This window comes from Apteryx mantelli, chromosome 2 (genome assembly GCF_036417845.1).
Source record: "Apteryx mantelli isolate bAptMan1 chromosome 2, bAptMan1.hap1, whole genome shotgun sequence".
Classification (NCBI taxonomy): domain Eukaryota; kingdom Metazoa; phylum Chordata; class Aves; order Apterygiformes; family Apterygidae; genus Apteryx; species Apteryx mantelli.
This window is the reverse complement of record NC_089979.1, coordinates 153881192-153906234: the sequence shown is the minus strand read 5'-3', so window position 1 is coordinate 153906234 and position 25043 is coordinate 153881192. Positions and strand designations below refer to the sequence as shown.

Sequence of the window (25043 nt, the reverse complement as noted above, 5' to 3'; positions counted from 1 at the left end):
CACATAACAGAGAAAGTATGCAGAACAATCCCAGTCAAGACATTGCCAAAGTTAAAAGAAAAGTTTCACAACAAGCTTTAATTTTTTTTCTGAATTTGTTCTGAAGTCAAACCCAGTATTTCCTCATCAGCTTCAACATTAATAAAAATTAATTACAGACAACTAAAAATTAAATACAGGCAGCTAGAGGACCAGGAGCTTTTGAAATATATCTGTGCCAACACGGTGTGGCCAAAATATTCTTTTAATAGGTAAATTACCGTATAGGATCTTTCCTAGGAACAATGTGTTAATTCTGAAAGGATGATGCATGTTGACTCCTACAATAATTCAACACAAGATACTTTTCAAAAGTCATGGAGGTTGTTAAGGTATACATAGGTGTAGATCACAAGCAGAATAATGTGTACATTGGGTCTGAGTAAATACTTTCAGACTTTCATAGAAATAACGGGGGGGGGGGAAGAAAAGCTATCTTAAGGGCTATGTGGCAGACTTTGGCAATCAACAGCAACAGATGTTTTGGAGGTTTACTTTTGTCTTTTCTAAAGACTCCCATGCATTTTTGTAACCAAATACTTTTCCACCTGTATTTACTTGGCTCTTGTTCTGCAGCTTTCATCACTGAATATTATCCTAAAACCATCTGAACTATCGCCGGCAGAACTTGTGATGTGAAAGAAATAAGTGACGTATCTACCTGTGACGCTTCGGTAATTTAAATCAAACTGGATTAATCATAAAGTATCTGAAAATGTGGTCCTGGCAAAAAGAAGGAAATTCAGCAATGGAACTTCAGCTTTTGATACTAAGCAAAAACACTGCCTGAAGTGAGATTAATGAGAAAATAAATCCTTACTGATGCAGCTCACATTACTTAAGAGTGTAGATGAGAGGAAAATAGTGGAGGATGGGTCATTGATAAGAAACAACTCGGACCACTTTATTAAGGTGGGCACAAGTAAACAGTATAAATCTGTGTACAGGCAAAAAGCAAAAATCCAAGAACAATGTTACGTCATATTGGCAGAAGCAAGAAGCTGTGGCTGAAAAGGAGCGACTCTGCAGATACAGAAATTAATAGGATAGTTTGCTGACCATGAGTACCCATGATGATAATGCAGCAAGAAAGCTACTAAAACTTTAGGATATGCAGAAATGAGATCAGGAGTAACTTTACTTCAGTATCTGGCAAATCATATGACAGTTTAACAGGCATGTTGTGCCGGTTTCTGATGTCCATGATTCACAAATCACGAAGGTTACTGATAAACTGGAGACAAATCAAAGAAGCACCATGATCAAATCTCTTTAACAGAGAAAGACATTTTATGAGTCACATGCTCACATAAAAACAGAAGTTGGACAGAGAGATGGATAAAGAGGTTTAAAAGGTTATAAAGCCATAAGTTAAAGTTAAATTTTGAGTGAGTCAAGTAATCGCTGCAATGATTTACCGAAGCTTATAGTGTACTTTTCATCACCATAAATTTTTAGTCAAGACAGGAGGCTTTGAAAAACTGTCTGACCTGGGTCACATAAGAATTAAGCCAGGAAATCTTATGTCTTTTGCTACAATATAGGCAGGCATCAGTGATCCATTCTTATGCTATAATCTGTGAATTTTCCATACTGCAGCACATCAGTGTCTTGAATTCTTCAAGAGCAATTATGCAGCTATGTGAATCTTATCTATTGAATTAAAATGCAAAATATTTGTACATTTGGTGATCTTTCAACTGAAGAGCATTTAAAGTCTTTTTTTTTCAAAAGGAAAACAAATGATCATTTAAATTACCAGCTGTAAAAGCTCTTTGATATCCTTCAGCTATTGCTGTCTACCTAATGATTTACTGACTGAAAAGAACTGATAATCTAGTTCCTAAAGACATCAAGGAGAGATTGTCAAAAGGATACATATATAATTTCTCTGTTGCAAGTGTGGAGACAGAGACCTACTTGGAAACTGTGCAATTAGAGTTACATGTTTATGGTCAAGAAAGAGATTAATAAAAATAAAAGATAAAGAATAATCAAAATAATTATACAACAAGCAGACTGTAAAAAATAATTTTATTAATGAGTAAGAAGATGCTATTTGAACTTTATCACTTTTTTGCCACTTTTTTTGTGCTAGTCTAAATCCTAAAATAGAGCTAGTTTGTTTCCTGCTTTCGTACAGGTATTCTACTGTCAGGCTTTTGAGTAAAGTCCCAAGACGAACATTCCCACTGGACATTGAACAAGACTTTAAAAAAAATAAAGCGCAGAATGGATACAGCATGGTAGTGCTCTTTGGAGTTACTCTCAAGAACAAGAAATTTGACTTAAATAAGGGCAGTTCTCAAAGCATGAGAACATATTGTTCAACTTTTCTTAGAAAACTTATTCAGAAAAAAAAAAACAAAGCTGAAATGTAAATTTCATTCATCTTCTCAGTTCTCAACTTTTAGCACTTGATACACACTATTTTCAGTTAAATCTGGTGATGAGATCAAACCTAAGAGAAAATTACCATGGCATAACATTTACCACACATCAGCTGATCTACAGCAGTAGCATGCTTTAAATCAAGAGGAAATTTGTGATAGTTCAGTTTAATTTAGCTTGTAACAGAAGAGCCCAGTCAAATTATTTCACATTTTCCACATCATAATACTCACAGACATTTAGCAAGGCCTAGCTCATTTGAGGTAATTTACTGAGTTGCATTAACTTGATACATCTAGCCCCAAAATATGTAATGACTAGCCAACACACTTAAGAGCTCCTCACGTAATTGTTGTAGTAAACATAATCATATCTAAGGTATTTAATGCAAAAGAATTGCAAAAAAATGCAAATGTGCAGCTGCTACTACTGCAATACAGCTACTAAATGAGGATAAGAAAGAAAAAAAAAGTTTAAAAACCTAAAACAACATTACATAAGAAAGAATTCACTGGGAATGGTAGAAGCCTATGGGCTATACCTCTCCTCCAAACCATGGTTTGCTCTCCCGACGTAGCTGCTCTCCCTTATGCTATAGGGCAGGACTGTGGGGCCCTTCCCACATCCCCACCGTTCAGATTAGTTAGTTTAGGGCAAAGGGTGATGAACATTTAATTTACAAGAAACCACAAGGAGATGAGAACTTCTTGAAAAACAGGTAACAGCAAAAGGAACCTTTCCAGTGTGCCTGGTCATTCTGGTCCCCATCACATGTGTGCTTATCTACTTGTACTAACTAGTTTCAGGTGACACTTTAGTGAGCAGGTGTTCATATAATAAACACTGCTGCCATACATAGTACTAAACACAATTTTATGAATTCACTAAATACAATTTAGGAGGGAAGTTCAGTTAATCAACACATAGTCCTCAAATGCTCAAGAACAACACCTTCATTGCTACAAAGAGCATGCTGAGTTTTTAAATAAAATAATTAATCTCAGCAGCTACATCTCCTCAGGCCCAGACAATTTAAACTGCTGTATATCCTTTCTTCCAGGACTTGTTAACTGCTAACAGGCCTGGCTTATGCTTTTTTCATGTCACTCTGCCTTCTGGATCCTTTCATTGCCTCCCCTTCTTTCTTATATCAAACATAAGCTTTACATCTTTATTTTCCAGGCTTTCATAGTCTACTTCCCCCTTAACAATTTTCTGTCATTTAAAAAAAGGATAATGCCAATTTTTTTAGACTTCTGTCGTTCATCTGCTGCTTTTTCCAACAAACATCTTTGTGCTGTCTTCTGTGCCGTCCCTCCTGTTGAAGTGTTCTTTTAAACATCCACAAAAACAATTCATTTTCTTCATCAAATCCCACCTTCAGTCTTCTTTGCCGTGGTGTACACACAGAAACAAGTGTTCGGCTGATGGCGTGCTGGAAACAGGCCTTTCCTGCTGATCAATACCCTCTCATTGTTTCCCTCATCTGCCTGTAGCCATCTGTTGTCTTTTGTCTTATACTTTTAAGCTCTTCAGGGCAGGAATTATCTTCTTGCCCTATATTTCTATATGGTATACCATCGTAATCATAGTCCCGTATTAAGACTGCCAGATACCACGATGATGCAAACAAGCAATAATAGTGACAAAATTTGCTTGAAGTTCATTGCAGATAAACGTTTGGAATTAAAGACCTAGAAAGAAGAGGTGGTTCAGGAAAAAAATCACCAATTTCACTGATTTTTCAGTGCCTCTGAAGAAGGTTTAGAATAGCAGTGGATGGGAATATTAATTCATATCTTTTTATATAGCAGTGGATCAGGCTCCGCAGGTCTGACAGCCTGTCTCCATTGTAACTCTTACTAAAGGCAGTAAAGAGACTCCCATGAGAAATGAATCAGGCCCTGTGGAGCCCGGGAAACTGTATACTAGAGGAGCTGTGCTACTGCCTAGCACGATTAGGTGGCTCAGACACAGGAGTACACAGTGACATTTTTATGATCCACTCTAATTTAAATATGCCATATTTTCCTGTTTATTTTTTAAAGAATGAATGTCGAAAAAGTTAACGGCTCCCAAACTGCACAAGGTCATAAAAAATACGAGATGATCCAAGATTATTTCCACAGAAACCATAATTCAGCCGGTTTACTTTGAACAACAAGCACAAAAATAAATATTACAAAATGACTATTTACATTCAAGAGGCCTAAATGGCAGTTTCTGCCGAGGATCCTCATTTGAATGCCCTGTTTGTGTCTACATGCTCATTTGCAACACTATAATATGTTACGGGGGTAATTTTATCTTGCCCTGAGCACTAAGTGTGAGAATTTGCCTGCGTTTCCACAGCACAGCTACAGCAGTGACTACCTGACTCAGCTCACAAACTAGAGGCACAGCATCAAATTTCCCAACCCACTTAATTTGAAAGCCTGCCAAGATAGGTGAAAGACCTTATAAATATGTAAAGCAGGAAGTTCAAATTACACAGTGATATAAATTTGCAGCGATGGATGTCCTTTGCAAAACAATAAAAGCCCTCGAGAAAGGCCGGCGTCCCTAAAGCGGCCGCGATGCCCGCGGCGCGCAGCGGCGGCGCGCGGAGTTTAGCCGCGGCATTGTACTTTTCGTGCTGATTTTATTTTGGATTTCTACCACTTCCTGGAGGCCAGGGGGAGGCACAGTGGGAGGAACCAAAAAACTCGGTGCCACAGCCATTTTGTTTGTGGGCAGCATGGTAGAATTCTGTCAGTCAGTATAAGGAGGGGTTTTTAAACCAGTATTTATAGAAAAACTATTCCTGCCGTAACGGATGTATCTGTTGAATTTAGTATTAATTTAGTTCTTTCGTAAGGTAGGTATTTATCTTTGTAAGTAAATCGAGTATTGGTTGGGATTCAAGCCTCCCAGTTTCAGGGAATCCTGGATTTTGTTTCAGGCATGACTGGCTCTTTTAGCTGCTGCGAGGTTGCCGAGCTGCAGCGAGGCTGGTGTGCTGGCGTGGGGGCGCCTGGTGCCGCGGGGGGCGAAGGGATGCGCTTAGCGGTAGAAACTTGCTTCAGGGGCTGGAGGGGGGGGAGGGAAAATGGCAAAGTCGCCGAATTATTTTCTCCAGCTGTCTTTATTTATTCATTCTCAGGAGCCGGCTGCTCTCATTGAAGGGAGAAAAGGGGGGGGGGGGGGTGAAGCGAGCCGTAGTTTTGCAGTGTCACCGAAAACCAGCGCTAGACTTTGGTCCTGTACGTTTGAAAGGCGGGTGTAAAATGGCACGCTGCATTTTTCCAGGCGGCGGCGGGGGGAGCGGGCGGGGTCGGTGGGGCCGCCGCCCGCGGAGCCCATCGCCGCCGGCCCCGGCAAAGTTGTGACCTCGGCGGCGCCCGGCCCCCCCGGCCCGGCGCGGCGCCCCCGGCCCGGCCGCCGCGGGCAGCGCCCGCAGCCCCGGGGGAAGCCGCCGCCTCCACCCGGCCATCCTGGGGGGCGAGGGGGAGGGGAGGGGAAAAAAAAAAAAAGAAAGTCTCACTTTTTACATTTGCGAAATATTTTAAGGATGTTCGGCGAGCCCTTTGCAGCGTGGAGGTGGCTGGCTGCCGGAGAGCGAGTATGCAGCCCATATTGTCACCGCCGTTTTGCAAGGACTGCCTTCTTCTCCAAAGGTAAGTTTGAGATTTTAACCAAAAATAGCCGTGGCTGCGTTTTTTTGCCGTGTATTCGTGCTGTGGAAGGTTTTCGTTGTGTTGGCGAACAAAACAGCCTTGTATTTTTCTTAGCTTTGCTCTCATGTGTATTCCACCCAACGATGTCTCCTTAATTTCGACAATTGCCGAAGTCAGTTTTGTTTCCTCTTTAAAATTTAACACACGCGAAGCTTAACAACAATTTAAGTTCAATTTAAAAGTATAAGAACTCGGGTATTTTCGAGATGGACTTGCTTTTTGCTTCTGGCTTTTTGTTTGGGTTTTTTCTTTACCGAGTAATAAACGTGTTCATGACCAAATATTTTACTGTCCTTATAAATATAATGAAGCTCTAAGATATCAAGAAGCAGATTACATTGCTATATAGTCTGGTCGTGGCTAAAAGAGTTTACAATGCCATTTTTGATGGCTCTTGATGGATTACTTTGGTCTAAAGTAAGGGGGGAAAACTGCCCTTGGTATGATGAAGGTGGAGATTGACATAACAGGGTTTATATTAAGTTATGTCTGTTACTAAACAGTGACCTTTTTATTCTCAAATTAGCGCTCTTAGGGCAATTAGCTTAAAGCATTAGTTATATAAAGGTCCTTATTTCACCACACTTCATTTAGGTGTCTTGTTTGGGGGGGGGAAGGGGGGTGTTTTGTTTGTTCTTTTTTCCTCCAAGAAGGTACATTTGGGAGACATTTTGTAATTTTTGGCATTTTTCTAGGCGCATTTTTTTTTTTTCACACGGTGGGAGATCTTTTTTGTTTTGCATTGATCTGTGTTGGTGGCGCTGTGGCGCTCCGAGCGCTTCTGGCCGCGGCTCCGGCGGGGGAGGGGGCCGCGGAGGGGGCGCGGGGAAGGTGGGGCGGGAGCTCGGCTATTGTATCTCTTCCTCTGCTCTTTATCAAAAGTCGCCGCAGATCGGGTAGAACAGATGGTTAAACTGTATCTTTGAAAAAACTGTAATATTGCGTGAACTATGGCCCGGAATAGGCGTGACCTCACCATTCTGCTGTTTTGTGTAATGAAGCAGGTTGTTTTTTTTGTTGTTTTTTTTAATCCTGTACCTAGAGATCAGTTTTCTTCGGTAACGAGATTTTTTCAGCCCCACCCCCAAAATGATTTTGCAGTGGCTACAAATGAAATGTTTCTAAATGATTTTTGCATACAATTTGGAAGGCTTTGATATACGTTTGTTGTACAACTAGTCCATTGTTTGCGTGTTGTGAAGTTAAATGTTATATCCATTGTGGGTTATTAAATCTTAAGGTCCCTATTTTTCATGCGCTTGTGTATGCAAATGCCCTGTTGAGGTCTTAGGGAGTTTAGATTGTGTTTAAAGATGGGATTGTAAAGAATGTGAAACCTAACATGTTCCTTCAGATTGTAAATAGGATTCATTTGAGGTGGGTGGGTTTCTTCTTTCCTGTTTCTAATCGGAGCATGAGTTTGTGTGTGTATATACATACATATATATATATTTCTAAATATGTGTTGTTTTCTTTGTTGCATCTCAGCTTGTTACTGATCACCTTAGTTGAAAGTGCAAATGTTTTGGAAGGCTTTCTGCTGACATCCATATTAGGTATATAAGAAAACAGAAGTGATTAATGTTATAAGATGATGGGTGGGAAGATGTAGTCAAGCAGATCATGATCAGAGCACATATTAGAAAACTCAACAGGTTCAGGAATAAATTTTAATGTTAAATTTAACATATTTTTGATGAATCAGTGTGCCTGTTATTTTGGACTGATGTGAGGCTGACAATTTCATAAACTTTTGCATCTATTTTATATTTTAATTTTTTTTTATTACTTTTAAAGAATACATTTGACAAGGATTGTACTGTTTGAAAACCGTCTCTAAACTTTTCATGAGTATTTTGACTGTCAAAAATGCATTTAGATTTTCTTTTAAAGAAAGTTTGCTGATTGTTCAGTTGCAATTGTTTAGTTTTATGGAAACTGATACAGTAGTTCTGTGTAATGGCCATGTAGAAATAGATTTAACCTTCCTTTCTTTCTTTTTTTATCTTGGATAAATATGTTTTGTAACCTCCCTCCAGTAAGAGGCGTTGGTATCCAAGAGAGTAGTGAGCTTTCAGCATCTCTCCTCTCTGTCAGACAAGATCTGCTTCTATGAAGTCTCATCTGCTGCATAGAGTCTCATTGGCCTAGGAAGGTGCAGGATGACCATTACATCTTCAGTGCCCTGGTACAATGCTTAGGTCTGAGGAAACTCTCAAATCTTGGGCCTTCTGAGAAAGTGAGAATATTGTACAGTTTCTGTCACTTAGATCTGATCTCCTTATCATAAGGTTGGCAATTTGGGTAATGCCAGTGGAAGTAGAGATAATTTTTGTTGAATCTATTAAAATAATTATAAATCTTAGAGAATCACTGGGATATTTACATCTTAGGAATTCTGAAACAGCGTTCATTGGCTTCTTTGCATTATGTAGACCAAACGAATGGTGAGTGTGCTGATCTGTGGACAACAATATTGAGCAAGTAAGAAACTGCAGGCAGTTTCATGCTTCTGCTGCTCTTGTCATCCTGGACTATGAAAGTGGTGAATTCCTGCGACTGCAGCCTGCTGGCCATGAACGGACTGATTCCTAGTGATCCTGCTGTTCAGATGTAGCTTCTAGCCCAGGAGAGGCAGCAAGAACATGGATTATGAATAGAAATCTGCTTTCCATTAGCTCTTTCTCCCATTCAGTAGGGGCTATTCTTTAATATTGGTTAAGTTTTTGTAGCTTTGATGTTGCATCTCATGAACGTGACTATTCTCATTCTTATCAAAAAATCTTAAGTGAGAGAAGGAGTGGAGTGCTGATGTTGTGCAATTCAGCCGTTTCCTCACTTCTCCAATTTCTTTCTTGAACTATTATTGAACAAGAAGAAGCAGTTCCCAGCAGATGTGGTGCCAGCAAGGAATAAGAGTTGATTAAGAGTTCTCTCAGAGCTAAATCGCAACTAATTTATCTTCTGCAGAAATGGCTGGAAGAGTTGTTACTGAAGGATGACTTTGTCTTATGGCTGTGTTTCTCCAACCTCTCCTTCTGAAATGTCTGTATGCCCATCTATGCAATACCAGGATCTAAATCATAAGAGATTTTCTTTCTTTTTTTCTCTCTCTCTCCTTTTTTTTTTAACTGCGGGTTTCTTAATTTCCTCCCCTATGCACCCCTCCATTTCTAAGATGGCAAAGCTAATCTATTTTTCTACTAATACACTTTCTATCATATCTAGAAGTTCTGTATAGACTCCATAAACCCTTTCAAGCTATTTGGCTTTTCTGGCCTAAAATTGTTTAAAGTGTAGCATCCTACTGTAACCAAATAGTCTTTTCCAAGACATTAACACATCCTGAATGATTTGTTGGACTGAAAAGAACTGTGTGCCTTCATGACATAACTATCATATTGGTCTTTTACTACCAATACTGCTAGTACTATATACTCAGTTAGGAGCCACCTGATGAAGCTGGCCCTCTTTCTGGAAATGTCATAGAGATGCAGATGTACAGATCCCAGTCAGATTTTAAATTTGAAATTTAACCAGCTTTCAACGTTAGCTAATAAAAAATATGAAGACATTTCCTCAGATATATGCTAGTGGCATAAAAGAATATACTTTGGGATTCAGTTCAGATAAAAGGTATACCCCCAGTTCTGTTCACATATATTACTGTGTTCTCTTTCTCTCTTTCTCTTTCTCTCTCTCTCTCTCTCTCTCTGTTTCCCCCCCCCCCCCCCTTCCATGTGTGGTAATATGCCCTGGCAGCTAGGATTCATAGCTTTTCCTTTTTGAGGGCTCTAAACTGTCCATTGATTTCTTGATGCAACACTCAACAAGGTTTCAGGAGAGGGGGAAAAAATCATTTTATTCTAATAACACCATTTGACATAGAATCTGTTTTTTTACCTTTCTCATTTCATGACTTTGTTACCTGTTGTTCTTCACATCATACATGTCGGCATCAAGTTATAATAATGAATCCTTGGAAGTAAAAGCTTCCTTCAAGGGTAATGTTTTCCAGCTATGAATAAAGGATGTGTATTTCTCTCTTGCTTTGGATTTTCATATGCTAGGAAGTTAGGTTCCTCCACACCTCTTCCAAACTGGCATTTGCATGGATCTTGAGTGTTAAGAAATAATCTTCTCTACCTTTCATGTGCCAGAGGATAATGCTATGGCTAAAGCATCCTACCATCTTTTAGCATTCTTCATGTTTTCCTTTTTTATCAAATATCTCAGAAAGCTAAATTATGTTGTAGTGAAGAGATCCAAAGCTGAGACAATCCTAGATTTTAAGTGCTTTAATAAATATATGGAAAAACAAAATCAGTGCTTTGAAATAGAATTTCTCTGGTTTGCTGTTGTGATCAATTGAGAAAACTCACCTGCCTTCGACACGTACGACCACATACCAAGGGCTTCAGCCACAAGGGCTTCTTTAGAGTCTTCGCTAAGTCATGTTTCCAATATATCTTGCTACCACTGGGTTGTCCTCTGGCCCCTGGGAGGAGGACGATATTGGTACTGCGTATTTTCTTAATAGGATGTTTTATTCGTAAGTCTAGTCTCCCTACTAATAAGATACTAGCTAGAGCCTAAAATTGGTGGTCAGAATTTGACCATTAAAGTAGGCATTGCAGTGCTTCAGAAGTAAGTAAACTTGCAAAAACTATTCTTACTACTGAATTTAGATATTCCCTATAAAAACAGTGGAGAGAGATAGGAACTGCCAGTTAACATGAGTGCTAATTCTCACTAGTCATGCAGGGAGTTGAGATGCTGTTATAGAGGTCCCAGATGATAAATGAAAGTTGCTCAGAGCTGTATATTGCCAGACAGTAGAAAGCAATAGTTACAGAAGCCATTGCCTATTGGTTTGAGCACCAGCACAGATATGAAGAGCCCTAAGTGTTAGGGTTTTCTGTAGTCTTAAGGGAATTCAAACTTGGAACAGTGATCTCAAATGAAGGGACGTGGACTCTCCAAAGCTCTGGGCCACTCTGCAGAGGAAAGGGATAGGAAGGAGTTGGGTTTCACAGTGTGTTAAGCACTAGAATTCCCATGAGAGGAGAGAAGGATGGGGTGGAACTCGTTCCTGCTCCTGGGGCTGCTTTATAGATTTTGTTCAATAACATTTAAATGCAAAATGTAGGAAGTCCCAGGAATGGTAACCAGAACCCAGGACTTGTTACTCCCAGAGGAGTCCCCTTTTTGTCAGGTTTCGTCTTGCTTCCTCTCTTGGACCTATGCCGACAAGTGTATGGTTAGCTATCTAGATAACAAGGCTGTAAAATTAACTGGTGCTTCAACAGATTAACAGAAAGTTATGCTTCTGAGTAAATTGAAATCACTGTACCTTAAGCACTCAATGTGGAACTCACTTCTCCTAACTTTAGATAGGTATTGTTAAATCTGTCACCCTACCCATTGAAAAGAAATGAGTCAAACAAATTGCATATTTAAAAAATGCAATTTGGGATATCTAGTTTGAGATGAACCATATTTTAAACTTCAGTGATTATCCTGATTGGATCTCCACATGCCTAGTATGACTAGCTCAGATGTGAATGTCCTCACTTAATGAGATAAATCCCATTCCTTAGAGCTTTTTTACACTGTGACTTGTGCACAATTTAAGTAATGAAAGGTTAGTTCTTAATCCTTTTTCCCATTCAGAGTTTTAAGAAACTTAGTAAATGCAAGCAAGAGCTCCCTGGCCCTGTCATATCTCATGCAGCTATATGCATTAATGCAAATAAGAGACTTTTTCATATTCATTCAAACAGGCTAAAAAGCAGGTGATTCAGATCTGAGCCTCTCAGCATTATAGACATCCATTAGAACCTTTATATGTTTACTAGGAATCTTGGTGTTGCCGTAACATGATGGATAAAAACATATTTTCCTCAAAGGGTCTTTTTACTTGACAACTTCTAATGCCAGGCAGAGACACAATATCCTGAGGAATCAGTTCAGACAGTTGTTCCTTAAGAAAAGCTAAAGTTTAATTTCAAAATGCTGTATTGCAGAGCAGTTGCATTATCTCTGATGACCTTAAAGGTATTCGCACAAGGCAGTGTATTTTGATGCCTTTGGGCAGTGTGATTGTGGCACTTTCTTTGAATTGTGAATAAGCCACCAGCAGCTTTTAAAGAGAAACCATGCTGAACAACAAACAGAAAACAACTTTGTATCTCTGATGACTCTGTGCACATTCTGTTCGGCCTGTTTCCATTTAGAAATCACTCAAGGAACAAGAATTCCATGAGAAAATGGTTGAATTTCTTTAGTCAGCTTTGAAGCAGTTTCCCACCTAACAATCTGCTATTGTGGCCGTTTGTGGGACTTGGATGTTGTAGTGAAGCAGGCTTTCAGATCAGCTGCTTTAATACGAGAAACTGTTTTTATTCCTATCTTCTATGTTCTCCCCTGAAAAGTCCCCCCCCTTTTTTTTTTAATTAGGTTTTGTCCTTTTGTGTTAACACCCTTCTTGAGCTGCTTACAAGTCAGATGAGTTTCTGCAGGCTCAGCACTTGTGAGCAGTACGTGGCTTGTGACTGGCCCCTGAGTCAATGACCGTGACCTGTCCTCTCCTCTTGGAGAGATCAACAGAAAGCCAAACAACAGTAAAACTAAAAAATTATTTAGTAAGAATATGACAATGGAGTATCTGTATCTGGAAAAAAAAAAGCCACTACTACTTGTACTCTAAATGATTTGAGAAAACTACTCTCCGTTTAGTTGTGTTTCTCAGGATGGCCTTACACTAGACTTAGGGATTTGGAATATGTATGTGGTTTCCTAGTCTGTGTCTGAAGACCTTGTACTACCCAGCCTGTAAATTCAGTACAGTACTTCTCATTTGGGGGGGGAGGGGGGGCAACCACTTAGCCCGGATATTGGCGCATCAGCCTGGTTTTGTGAGCTCACCTATCTTTCTTCTCAGGGCAACTTCATTTTTCCATCTAAACCAGACACTTTTTCTCTCAACATCTGCCCAATTCCCTCAAGTCTTTTGCATTCTCTAAATGTCAAAAATGATTTATCCTGATGATTTATTTTCTTCATTCTAAATCCTATCACAGTTTTTTTTTTTTTTAAATGCCTCTGTTAATGCTAATATTAAAAAAAGAAATAGTCTTATCAGTTTCTGCATTTGGATCTAGCCTCCTCTGCTGGATATATATTCAAACTTAGTTCTACAGCTTTTTCTCACTAATATAGTGGTATTAATTGAATCTTTTGAAGTGTGTGAATAAGTGTTTGCATATAAATGTGATCATGGCTAGTTTGTATCCCAGAAGACAAATGAGATCTCTGTAATGTTCTCCCTTATGCTTAATTTAGAAGTACGAATCAAACTGCAGTGTGTAGTGTAAAGGAAGTCCACATTGAAGGCTGAAAGAGTTCTTGCAATCTCAAAAACTAATAAAATTCAGAAATGCTATACAAATCTTCAGTTCTGAGACTGAGGAGACAAAGGCTAGTCAAGGTACATAACAGTTCAAAATGATTTCTAGGTACTGTAGGATTCTGTTTTGGTATGTGAAATATTCCCTCAGTTTACAAATAATTAATGTGCTGTTTTTGCGACTTCAGACTTTTTAAATCCAAAACCTGGGTTATTTGGTGTGTTTTTTTTTCTCTTTGTTCTGAAATACTCAGAAATGATTTTAATACTGACTTGCAAGACAGGATCTCTATCACAGGAGTCTAAGGTAGTAAAGTAAGTGATTTATATTAAAAACAAAAAAGTTAAAATCATGCTTTATCTGGATTAATGAATATTTGCTGTATCTTGGCACATAGAGCCATACAATTAAAACAGATTTTTCTGAAGTTATGCATAGGAACATAGCTTGGCCCCAGCATACTTGCCTATCCCAGGTCATTCTCTGAACACTTTGGCAGCCTAAGGTTTCATGTAGTGTGTGTTTTTTCACTTAATGGTTAAATAAAGGGTTCAGGACAGTGTGCATCACCACACCTACCATTAGATCTGTCTATAAGCATAATTTCTACCTATCTGCACCTGTTTTTGGCCTTTTGCCTTATCCTGTGTAGAATGTCAGACTAATCTCTACTTTTAGTTTCTCTTAGCTGTTTGATTAATAAATTAGTATCTCTTGCCAACACAGCTGCATTTTTTTGAAAGCCCAATCCTCCGCATTTCCAGAAAAAGATAGGATTTTTGCCCTTTTACTGGCAATACATAATTATGAGATTAAGTTCACTTGACTCAGAAATTATTCATGTGTTATAAACCGATGTTTGCAAAAGTCCATGCCTAAATAAAGGGTGGGTAGCCTGTCTACCATGTTCAGATTTTATTTACCATCATGTTTCAGGGTAATTGGCATGACAGAAGAATGAATAGTGATTTTATTATTATTATGTTTTGTACTTCAGAATACAAAATATTATGGATAAAAGTTTTTTTTATTTATTTTTTAATAAAGTCCTACTAAAGCCCACAAACTTTTTGCTTGTATGACAGTGTTAGTACCTGATCAAATATCTACTTAGTTGGAGAATAATACAGAAGTTTCTTTTTGTTTCTGCACACCTATAGAAACCTAATTCATGGATGATAATCATGTATTGTAAATGCCCAAAAGACTGAGGAAGTTCAGTGACTGCTGTGATAGAGCCTTTAATTAGAAGCTTCTCAAAACTTCCTAAAAGATTTTTTTTTTTTTTTTTTTTAAATGACTGCATAAAAAGGGGAGCTTGCCTACTGAAAGTGCTGTTTTCTACAAGCTCGGACTAGGATCTCGCTGGTGAACTCTCCAGCTCCTCCTATAAACTAAAGTGGCTGTCACAGGGGCAGTCAAATATAAAGGTTCATGAGATCATGATGGCCACTGAAGCAGTTTTCTACATACACACATAAATGAACTGTTTCACTTTGGAACTTTGTCACTCCTTAAAATGAACTGCTAGCGGAATATGAGGAATTAAAGTGAAAAATAAACTCATTTTTGTGTTTCAAGATGTAAGAATACCTGGAATGTGCACAAAACCAAGCTGGAGATCTGTCAGAAACTAACCATGAAACCAGCCATAAAAACCCATACCAGTAGTTCTTTTAAGTCTGCAAATAATTCCAGAATAATTATTTTAAAATATAATTAAAACAGAGTTGGACAGAAATGGATACCTAGAAGCAGTTATCATCTAAGACTGAAGAAAAGGGACTGGTGTTAAAGAGATTTAAAATAAGCTTACTTTGCGTAACTACAGTAACTTTTAAAACAGTAAGGGAGCTGTATGTGAAGCAGTAATACAGGGTACGAAACAAAGCAGTCTGGCGAGAAAGATACAGCATAGCCACAGTCCAGACTTTAAAGGCTATAGGTGTCAAAAGCAGAAAATACTAGACTGCATGCTATTTATAAACATGTTTCTATTTGTGCTATAAATTATGTTATTGAAATTAAGTGCTTGTGCTGAGTGCTAAGCAAATACTCTGAGACAATGAACCAGCTTCAACAGCTGATGTTTTAATCTGCTGGTCCAGTTGCTAATTAAGTTTTATATTCAGCACTGGCCTCATTAATACCCCAAAAAGGGGAAAATAATCATTCAACTTACTGATAAAAATTGTGAATAATTATAGAACCCCTTGCAGAAGGGTTACATTTTAAAGGAATTGTTTTCTTTCTTTCTTCTTTTTTCCTTTAGTACATAGGAAACGACTTAATCCTAAAGATTAGTTTATGGAATGAGTTGCTGTAGAAGATGACTAAAGCAAGAAGTTAAGATGTCTAGCATAGTATTTTGGAGGGAACACAATATGGAATTGAAGAATAAAGCAGAGAAACTCATAAATTGTGTACTTCTTTTAGCCCTTCCAATTCTTAAGATAACTTCTGAATCTAGTAAAACTTAATATATATATAATCTTTTCTTACAGAAGAGTCTCAGCTTGACTAAGTTTTGTCTTTTTATCACTGCTAGCTCTAAAAGAATAACTGCTTCCACTATTACGTGTTTTCCATACGTGCATAAAAACTTAAGTCTGCTGAACAAGCCATATAAAGGAAGCTAATGCCTTTCTGATAGTAACAACAACAAGAATCCCACAAACCCTTTGTGCTTTCAGATACATTTTAGGTAAACTGAGAATGGTAAAACTGGCTCAGTCTGTACCAGTGGTGGGACAAGTACTGAGTCTTTAGGATAATAACCCTACTATTAGAAGAAGAAAGTTGCCAGTGCTTCTTGCAGGCTTTCCCTGCTCGTCCTGGCAAGGCAGGCTACCTGCGCAATCGTCAAGATCCTCCTAGTTACAGCTACAAAAGCAGGGATGCTGTTAATAGCTTTTTGCTACTCCTCAGTTAGCTATTTCCTCTTAATAGGTTTCTGGTGCCTTTTCCTCATCTTCTACCATTATAATGTAGCCCAGTGGAATAACATTTTTCAACTTAGTTTTTCAATACTTTTTGCAGTAAATTGATTATTGCAGGATTACTTTTAGACAGCTTCCCTTAGGATGTTGGACTTTACTTTTGAATGTGTTTGACAACACATTCTGCATGTAGGATTATGCTGTTAAAGCACCATCTAACTCCTTTTTGCTCATTGAAAAATGTTGCCTGGGGTCTTTTCATGTTTTTGAAACATTAAAACCCCACACATACTTGGTGATATGTAATCAGTATGAAAGCAAATAATAAATCCTTCATTTATTGACTAGTTCAGACACTATTCTCTTATGCAGAAGTTTTCAAATATTTAGCATATGACAGTGTTTTACTGCTCTGAGGCTGTATTAAATTGTATATACAGTTTTATCATTTTTCAAGTTTTTTTTGCAAATGTTTTATTAGACTACTCAATTCTACTCAATTCAAAACAGGATTATATGAAGGAAGAGGGCAATGGTAGTAAGCTGTAGCTGGGGAATATACTGTCTAGCATGGGTCTTTTCAGTGGATTTCTTTCCAATTTATATACTTTTTTTTTTTGCTGAGTTGTTAAAGTATCTGACCAGATTTCCAACTTGGTACTCACTGTAGCTTCATAAGTAGTTGTACAGAGACAAATGCGGGGGCAGCATGACTACGGAGGAGAAAGAATGAATGGCAGAGCAGGGATAGGGACAGCAGTACCTTAAGCCAATATTGCTAACAAAGACAACACATTACAAAATTGCAGCCTCACGCTCAGCGCCTGAGAAATGATGAATGTTTGTTTTGGCCTATCTTGTGTTTGTTAGCATTACCTAATGCAAAATAATATTGTTGCCTTGTGGCTTCCTGCATGTAGCTTTAAAATGTGAAACCCACTGATCACATGGTAATTCCCAATCCAGTTTTAATTATGGTACTTGCCACTAAGTGTTAAAACTTCAGATTTTGTTCCAGGAAAGTCAATTTTTGTGTTTCCCTTCTGAACGTTAAGGAGACAGTTTCATAACACTGCTTTACCAGTCATTTCTGGTAAGATCTTGTTCATGAGAACAGCAATCACTGATCTGATGCTGTAAGTGTTAAACATGAGCATGTGAGGTTTCAGAGTTTCTCATTTTATCAGGCTGTTATATCTCCCTATTTTTAAAAAAAGGGAGCTTTTGAATCTAAAGGATGATATTCTTATTAGTCATTAAATGGTACAGAAAATAGGAGATCAAAAAAAAATGCTTGCAGTATTATCCCTTCTATGCTGTTTTTTTTGTATTCCCTATGTAAATCAGAAATGCTTACAACAATAAAAGATAATTAAAAGATTTGGTTACACAGTACATGTTCATTACAGAAAAAAAATTCATATACAAGATACAAACTATTTTTCCCTCATTGAGAAAAGATTGAAGAAGATAGATTTACCCAGTCGCTATTTCAACTTATGATACAATAAGGACTTCAAACAGGCTTTGTACCTATTGCTTCTCAACCATGAATGCACTGAAATAACTAAGTTAATATATCATACCATTATTTGAGATGTCAAAGCTATGAGACAATAAGTTATCTTTCAAAAACAGCAGAAGTTATCACAGAGGCATTCTACACCAGTGTTGTAGTATGGTGTCTGAACGCTTAAATATATCTGATAGTACCATTCTCTGTTTTAAAACAGGCAGCTGATGGTAGCAAATGAGGTGAAATTCATCAGGAATCAGTTCATTTCTGGATGAGATCTTTATGCTGTTAAGATCATTCCTGTATGCATCTACTTTCTACCATATTGTGGAATTTCATAAAATGACAAACCACTAGTGTCATATTTGTCAATATTTATCTCATTTTATTCCAAACTGCATCTTACTGACATTATTTAAAAGAATATAGCTATCTATAATAAAAAATAGCTGAGATGGAAATTTTAAAGGAAGCATCATTAGCAAATGTAAAATAACGGGAGTATACCTACAGAATCCATAATTACTTAATACAGGACAAGAGAATGAACTATATCTTTCAGAATATCCCTGAGATTAAGTCATTCTGGAAACTACAGCATGATAGCTTTACAGTGAGTCATTTCTTAATATCTGATTATTGAAAATGAAAATAATGACCGGTGATACTTTTTTGTTATCAATTCATAGTAGTCGGCATTTATGGAGCTAAACAGGCAAAAACCAGCTTACCAAAATTACTACGTAATTAAATGAGTTGATGAGTTCTACAATAGCAGAAATAGTATGCAAACTTGGTCCAGGTGAGAAAAATTATGTACTGCAAATATTTATGGATATGAAAGTTAGTGTACAGTTTAGTGTGCACAGTGTATTCCTCAATTTATGAAAATATAGTATCTTCTGTATGTAAGAACTATTTTTAAGTGATAGGCAAATAAGAAACATGTTTTACTTTTAACATGTTGTTATTGTTGTCTACTACAGTTTTAAGTAGTTACAAGAGAAGAACAGCCAGAGAAAAATGAATGGATGCAAGGATGTACTTGATTTCTAATCCCAGCTTGACTGTGGATTTCAGTGTCTAATTTTTCTTTTTGTGGGGGGGAAAAAAAAGGAAAAAAAATTACCCTTCCAATGAGGCCGGAGAGTGGAATGACATCAAATGTTCAGTGTTAATACTATTTATTTCTGTAAAGAGGTATTTCCTCATATGAACAGACTCCTTTAAAGCTAGAACAATAGAAAACTAATGCATCGCAACCTTTATATTATACTTATCAACAATCTATTTGGAGATAAACTTCTAATACAAAAAATGAGAACAAGAATAAAAAAAACTTACCAGAAGTTGAACAACTGTCTCCTAGAATTTTATATCCCTAAAATACACAATTGCTTGATTCCAGAAGGCACCAAAAATGACATGCAGAACTTAACATAGCTATGTATAAAGGGCTTCTATGTTGTGATTAGAACTTGATAATATTACATGCTTGTTTAGAAGACTGAACAACTTATGCTGAAAGAATATACTGAAAGCCTTTCTTTGACTAGGAGAAACTTTAAAACATGAAATAAATAACTATCAAAATTTGTAAAACCTGTCAAATTCTGCACAGAATTTGCAAACAAAAAAAAGCACATTTTTACATACCTGAGTTAGATACTGTAATAAAAGACCCCTTTCTGGACCTAAACGGATCAAGTTCTGAGATCTCCCCCCCCTTAATTGCTCCATCTGGATTTAGTACTTTTGAATGTACTTTAAAGTCTGGTTATATTTATCTCCTAGATAACTGATGTATTAAAACTCTTGTACAAAATTCTTCCATTTTAGTAAAGCTTACTCTTCTAATTGCACTAAATATTTTGAGATCAGAAAACGATGGAGCCCTGAAGTGGCTCCAATATTAAAAAAAGGGTGCAGCATTAATTTTCAACAGTTTTATATTTATACAGGAAAGAACAGCAATTCAAAATGCTGTTTTCATTATATTTCAGTTGCATTACATTTCATTACATTACAGTTTTTAGAATGGACACTGTTTACCTTTAAAGTAGAGAAAGGCTGGATTATGCTTGCCTATGATGTTATTTGCTTCTACTGTTGTTTTAATAAACTGGACAAACAGCATAACATAGTGTGATGTCTCTTCTATATGTTAAAATATAGTATAAATGGAATTATATATCCTTTTTAAGATTAAGGGGAAAATAGTGCTTCTGTAGAACAACTAAATATACACTTACTGGTCTTTAACTGAGAGCTGGAAACCAGCATGCTCCTGGTTATTATGCAAAACAGGATACCAATTCTAGATAATGACTACTGTCGTTATCTACTACATGTAAATGTTAAAAAAAAAAAAAGGCAAAACTTAAAATATATCTGTATATCCTAACTGCAAGGAAAGTAAAACAAAAATATTAGTCTGTTTAAAATCCTGCCTCTAAAGTTCTCTACCTTTTTCTATTATCACCTTAACTGAACAGAAATCAGTGCTGATATCACATTGTTTTAGAATCTCTTTGTTTTTCAAATATCACACTTCTCATTTTAGTATCACATGAGTTTAGGATCAAATAAGGATTAATAAACAACTTCTCCAAAATAGATGAAAGCAATCTATTATAGGCAAAACAATAAAAACCACTGAGTCCAAGAGTTTCGGGCCAAAACTTTCTTAATGCATAGTGTCCTGTTGTATCCAAATGTTATCGTGCATTTTGCATGTTTTGCACTTGTCTCAGACCTGTGTTAAGGTTAGAAGTACAAAGGTCAATTAAGGATAAATTCAAGCATGAATATCCTTTCTTTACACTTCAGAATGCTTGTTACACTTTGCTTTTTATTATGTATTGGTTGTCTTTCATCAGTAGAAGTGGAGAGTTGTACTTAATTGCCTTCTTTTTTGCTTAGGTATTTCATTTTTCAGTTAGTGCTTTAGGTCAAAGCCAATCTATGACAGTGTGTTGCCATTTATTTTTGTCCTTGTCTTACCTCTCTGCTGGCTGGATAAATGAAATTGTTTAATATTTCTGGAAAACTTTGTTTCGTATACAATTGAGAGTTATTTTATACTTTATGAATGCTATTTCTAGCTAGCAAATACTTAAGCTTTCAAATTAGCATAAAAAGCAATATGCAATTTCAACATTTGGTTCTAGTGTACATAGTGAAATACAGGTGAATGCAATGGTGTTCTTTAGTTTATGCCAGTATATGAACCCCCCCTTTTTGGGGGGGGGGTCATATTCTTCATAGCAACGGTCCTCCATTGAATTATCCATTTGCATTACAGAAAAATTATTCTCCCAAAGATGTTGTGAAGCTAAATGACTCACAGGTGAAGCAGTTTGGCAGTCCTGTCTGGAAGTCAGACATGCAAACTGTTGGATTGAAACTGTGCTATTAACTGTGTCTAGCAATATTTTATCCAGTGACTAGGAGTTCTTTAAAGTCTAGGATGGTGGTATTATTATTAAAGAGGTGATGAGTTTAAAAAATGGCTTTTTGCCTGTATTATAGATTATAGACCAGATTGAAAATTAACAAGCAAGTTAAGACTTTTGAAATCCTTCTGTTACATCTGTGTCCTGTTTCCTAAAGTTCTATTTTCCTGGGTAATATGTGATAGAGAAAGAACAAGTTAAGTTTATTGAGTCTTATATAACTGCACAATGCAACAATATTTGCTTTAATAGTAGGGATATTTGAATTCAAACAAAACATTAGTATTTTCTGATAAATCTGTATTAAAAGAAGCATAACTTCAGGTGTGTAGGTTTATTTAGAAGATTTTTGAAATGTAGGAATAGATTATGTTCTAATGCAAAACCATACCCCGCATCAGCCGGTATCACAGCGTGTCCTGCAGCGACCGACCGCTGCAGCGAAGGGCTGGGGACGGGTTTGACACTTCTGCGGCTGCTCGGGGACGAGCCGAGGCAGCGCCCGGAGACCTTCCCGCGGCGCGCGGGGCTCCGCGTTTCCTGCGCGGGCTGACGGCAGAATAGCGCCTCGGTTTAACTAAATCACTGAGACATGGAGCAGCTCAGCTCATGAGACACGCTCACATCAGTTCTAACCTTTGCCTGTGTAATGAGCTCGCTTGCATCGGTAACCGAGTGATAATGTGGATCCCAGCAAGGGTTAAACTAATTCCCGTGCCTGCACTTAGCTACGGGACCAAGTTTCCGAAAACCTCCGAGAAGGGGGCGGCGGGCGCAGGTGAGCAGCCCCCGCGGCCGGGGCGCTCGGAGCAGGTGCCCGCGCCTCGCCTCCACCTGGCGCGATGCGGGCGGGCGCCGCGCCGGGAGGCAGGTGCCGCCGCCGGCCGGGACCGCCGGGCCGGGCCGGAGCCCTCGCGGGCCGCCGCCGCGGCGAGAGGGCGGGCGGGGCGCCCCGAGCGCTGCCCCCGCCGGCCGCCGCCGCCCCTGAAGTCACAATCGCCGCCGGGCGCGGCGCGCCGCTCCGGCCGTTGCCCCGGCGGCGCCGCACTCGGAAGGGAACAGGCGGCCCCGCGGCTGCCGGGTCGGGTAAGTCCCGCGCCCGCGGCAGGTGCCGGCGGGCCCGAGCCCCAGCCTGCCGCGGGCGCCGGGAAAGCCGGCGCCGGCCCCTTCCCCTCTCCCCGGCTCCCTTTCCCCGCTTCCCGTCGCTGGGAGCCGAGTTTGCTCCCTCCGCCCCGGTAACGGCAGGGAGACCCTCCCCCCCCCCCCCGCCCCGAGTGGGGGCTCGCTAAGCCGCCGGCCCCCGCCTGCGTAGCGCGTGTCGCCCCATGGGGAGACAGCCCAGGCAGCCTCTGTACACGAGACAGCCTCTCCGCGCCCTCCTCCCCGCGGCGGGACAGGGGCCGCGGCGAGCCCCGCCGGCGCTGCCCCGCGCCCGCTTGGCTGCCGGCCGGAGCTCGCCCGCGCGCCCGAGCCCGCGCGCCCCGCGCCCGTGCCCGCGCTGCGCGCGCTCTCCCCCGGGCGGCGCTGTGCCCGCGCCCCTGCGCGATGCAGTGTGGGAATGGCTGTGGCGCTGGGGTTGGCTGAAAGAGGCGGCCAGTCGAGGTTTAATGTCCGCCATGTTGGCCGTGGCGTATTGAGCGGAGCCGGAGCGGCGGAGGAGAGGAGCCAGCGCCCAGCCCAGCCGCGCCAGCCGGCGCCGCCGGGCCCCGTGTCGGAGTGCGCCCCGCCCTGCCGGGGGAGCCCCGGTCCCTCCATGAGAGCGCTCGGCGGGGTCCGGCTCTCAGCTCGGAGCGCTCTTGCTGTCGCCCCCCCCTCCCTAGCCGGAGCCGCCATCGCCGCCTAACATGAGCAAACTGTCGTTCCGGGCCCGGGCGCTGGATGCGTCCAAGCCGCTGCCCGTCTTCCGCTGCGAGGACCTGCCCGACTTGGCCGAATATGCCTCCATTAACCGGGCCGTGCCGCAGATGCCCACGGGCATGGAGAAGGAAGAGGAGTCGGTACGTGAGACCCCCCCCCCCCTCGGCCGGGTCCCTCCATCCCCCCCGCACCCGGGGCCCCCACCTTCGCCTCTGCGCAAGCACAAAATGGCCGCCATCTTCTCCTCGCTCTCCCCGCCCGCCGGGAGGGGGGACCGGGGAGGGAAGGTGCTGAGCCCGGCTGCCCCTTACCGCACCTCCCCTCGGGCTTTTCCGCGGCTCCCTCTGCCCCCGGCCCGCTCCCCGCCGTAGCGGGGGCGCTTTTGCGGGGCCCCGAAAGGCACAAAGGGGGTCACGTGACACCGCGGGCGGCCGCCATTTTGTCTCTTGGTTCTTGGGCTGGGCCTTGTGCGGCAGCGGTGGGAAGACGGGCCCCGGCGGTGCTGTGCCCGCTGTGCCCCACCGGGTGGCGCTGCCGAGCCAGGCGCTGCCGGAGGGGGCGCTCGGCGGCGGCTGTCGCGAGGAAGTTGTGGCCGCTCGCGCGGGAGCGCGCGCTGGGGAGCGGCGGCGGCGGCCGGGGCCGGGCCGGCGGGGAAGCGGGGCCCGTGGTGGCGCTGGTACTGGCGCTGCGAGGGGACGAGGGTGGCGCGTTGTTTGCTCGCCCTTCGCGCTCGCCCCCCCCCCCCCCCCACACACACACGTATGCGCGTAGTGTCCCGCTGCTGGCGAGTCTGGCAGGGCTTGGGCCGCCCGCCGGCTCTCGTGAGCTCTGCGGGCCGCCGGGGGGCCTCGGTCCTACAGCGGCGCTGCTCTAGTGCGGGCTTCGCGTTGCGTTGCTGGGTATGAACCGAGAGCCTTTCCTCGCTGCCAGAAATAGAAAGTGGAAGGCTTTCTGTTTAGGTTTATTTGAGAATCCTAGAAGTGTCTTCAGACATGCGTGGAGTAAGTAAAGTTCTGATGTTTCTTGCATAGAAACGTAGAAATGGGTACTGAACTGTTACTCAAAGTAAGAAGGTTTGGAGGCCAAAAAGTATGCAGTTCCCCTCTCAGTCTTGCTGTCTCAATGGAGAATGAAACTTGAACCTTTTCCAAGTGTAGGTTCACTTAATCATTCAGTTAATGCATTCCAAGACAAGTATAACATTTAATAGCTGTTACTGCTGAAGACTGTTACTGCTAAAGAGCCTGAGCTGTGCAAGCGGTTTCTTTTTTCCTCTTTTTCCCAGTGTTTATACATCTGACAGCTCTCGTATTATTTCCTTACTATAATGTTTTTTTTTCCCCATTTGTACATTAAGTACAGCAGTACAAGAGAAATGGTAGAAATATGATTATTAAAGTCTTGACAGTAATAAGAATAAATGTGACAATTTTATATTCTTGAATTTTGCTACCTGTCAGACTGCTGTTGTCCTTTGAAGGTGACAGACAGGCTATAAAGTTCCTGTTTATCCTTCTATATGTAGCACAGTGTAGTTGAGTTACTTCTCTAAAATTTAAAACAGATGTACTCGAGTGCAGTCTTCTCTTTGTGGCACTGTTGGTCTGAGTTAACTGACTATATGAGCACTTACAAAATGTGTTAAAATTGTATAATTTCTAGATATTTTAGGGAGAGTAGGATTCTTTGTGTGGTTGCATGGTATTGTCTTCGTTCAATAA

The 25043-nt window shown here is 40.6% G+C and overlaps 1 protein-coding gene across 4 annotated transcripts in view; it reads left to right on the top strand.

Annotated features, from left to right (window-relative positions):
- Positions 1–5198: 5198 nt before the first annotated feature.
- EPC1 (enhancer of polycomb homolog 1) overlaps positions 5199–25043 on the top strand; it is a 67549-nt gene continuing 47704 nt past the window's right edge. For 2 of the 4 annotated variants that reach the window (XM_067291874.1, XM_067291871.1), the window contains exon 1: positions 23016–23462. In XM_067291874.1, the coding sequence (XP_067147975.1) occupies positions 23310–23462 (153 nt within the window). In that variant the 5' untranslated portion in view covers positions 23016–23309. Of the gene's footprint in view, positions 5288–5979; positions 6087–23001; positions 23463–25043 lie in introns of those variants that run through there. The other 2 variants (XM_067291872.1, XM_067291875.1) reach the window with 2 other exon arrangements.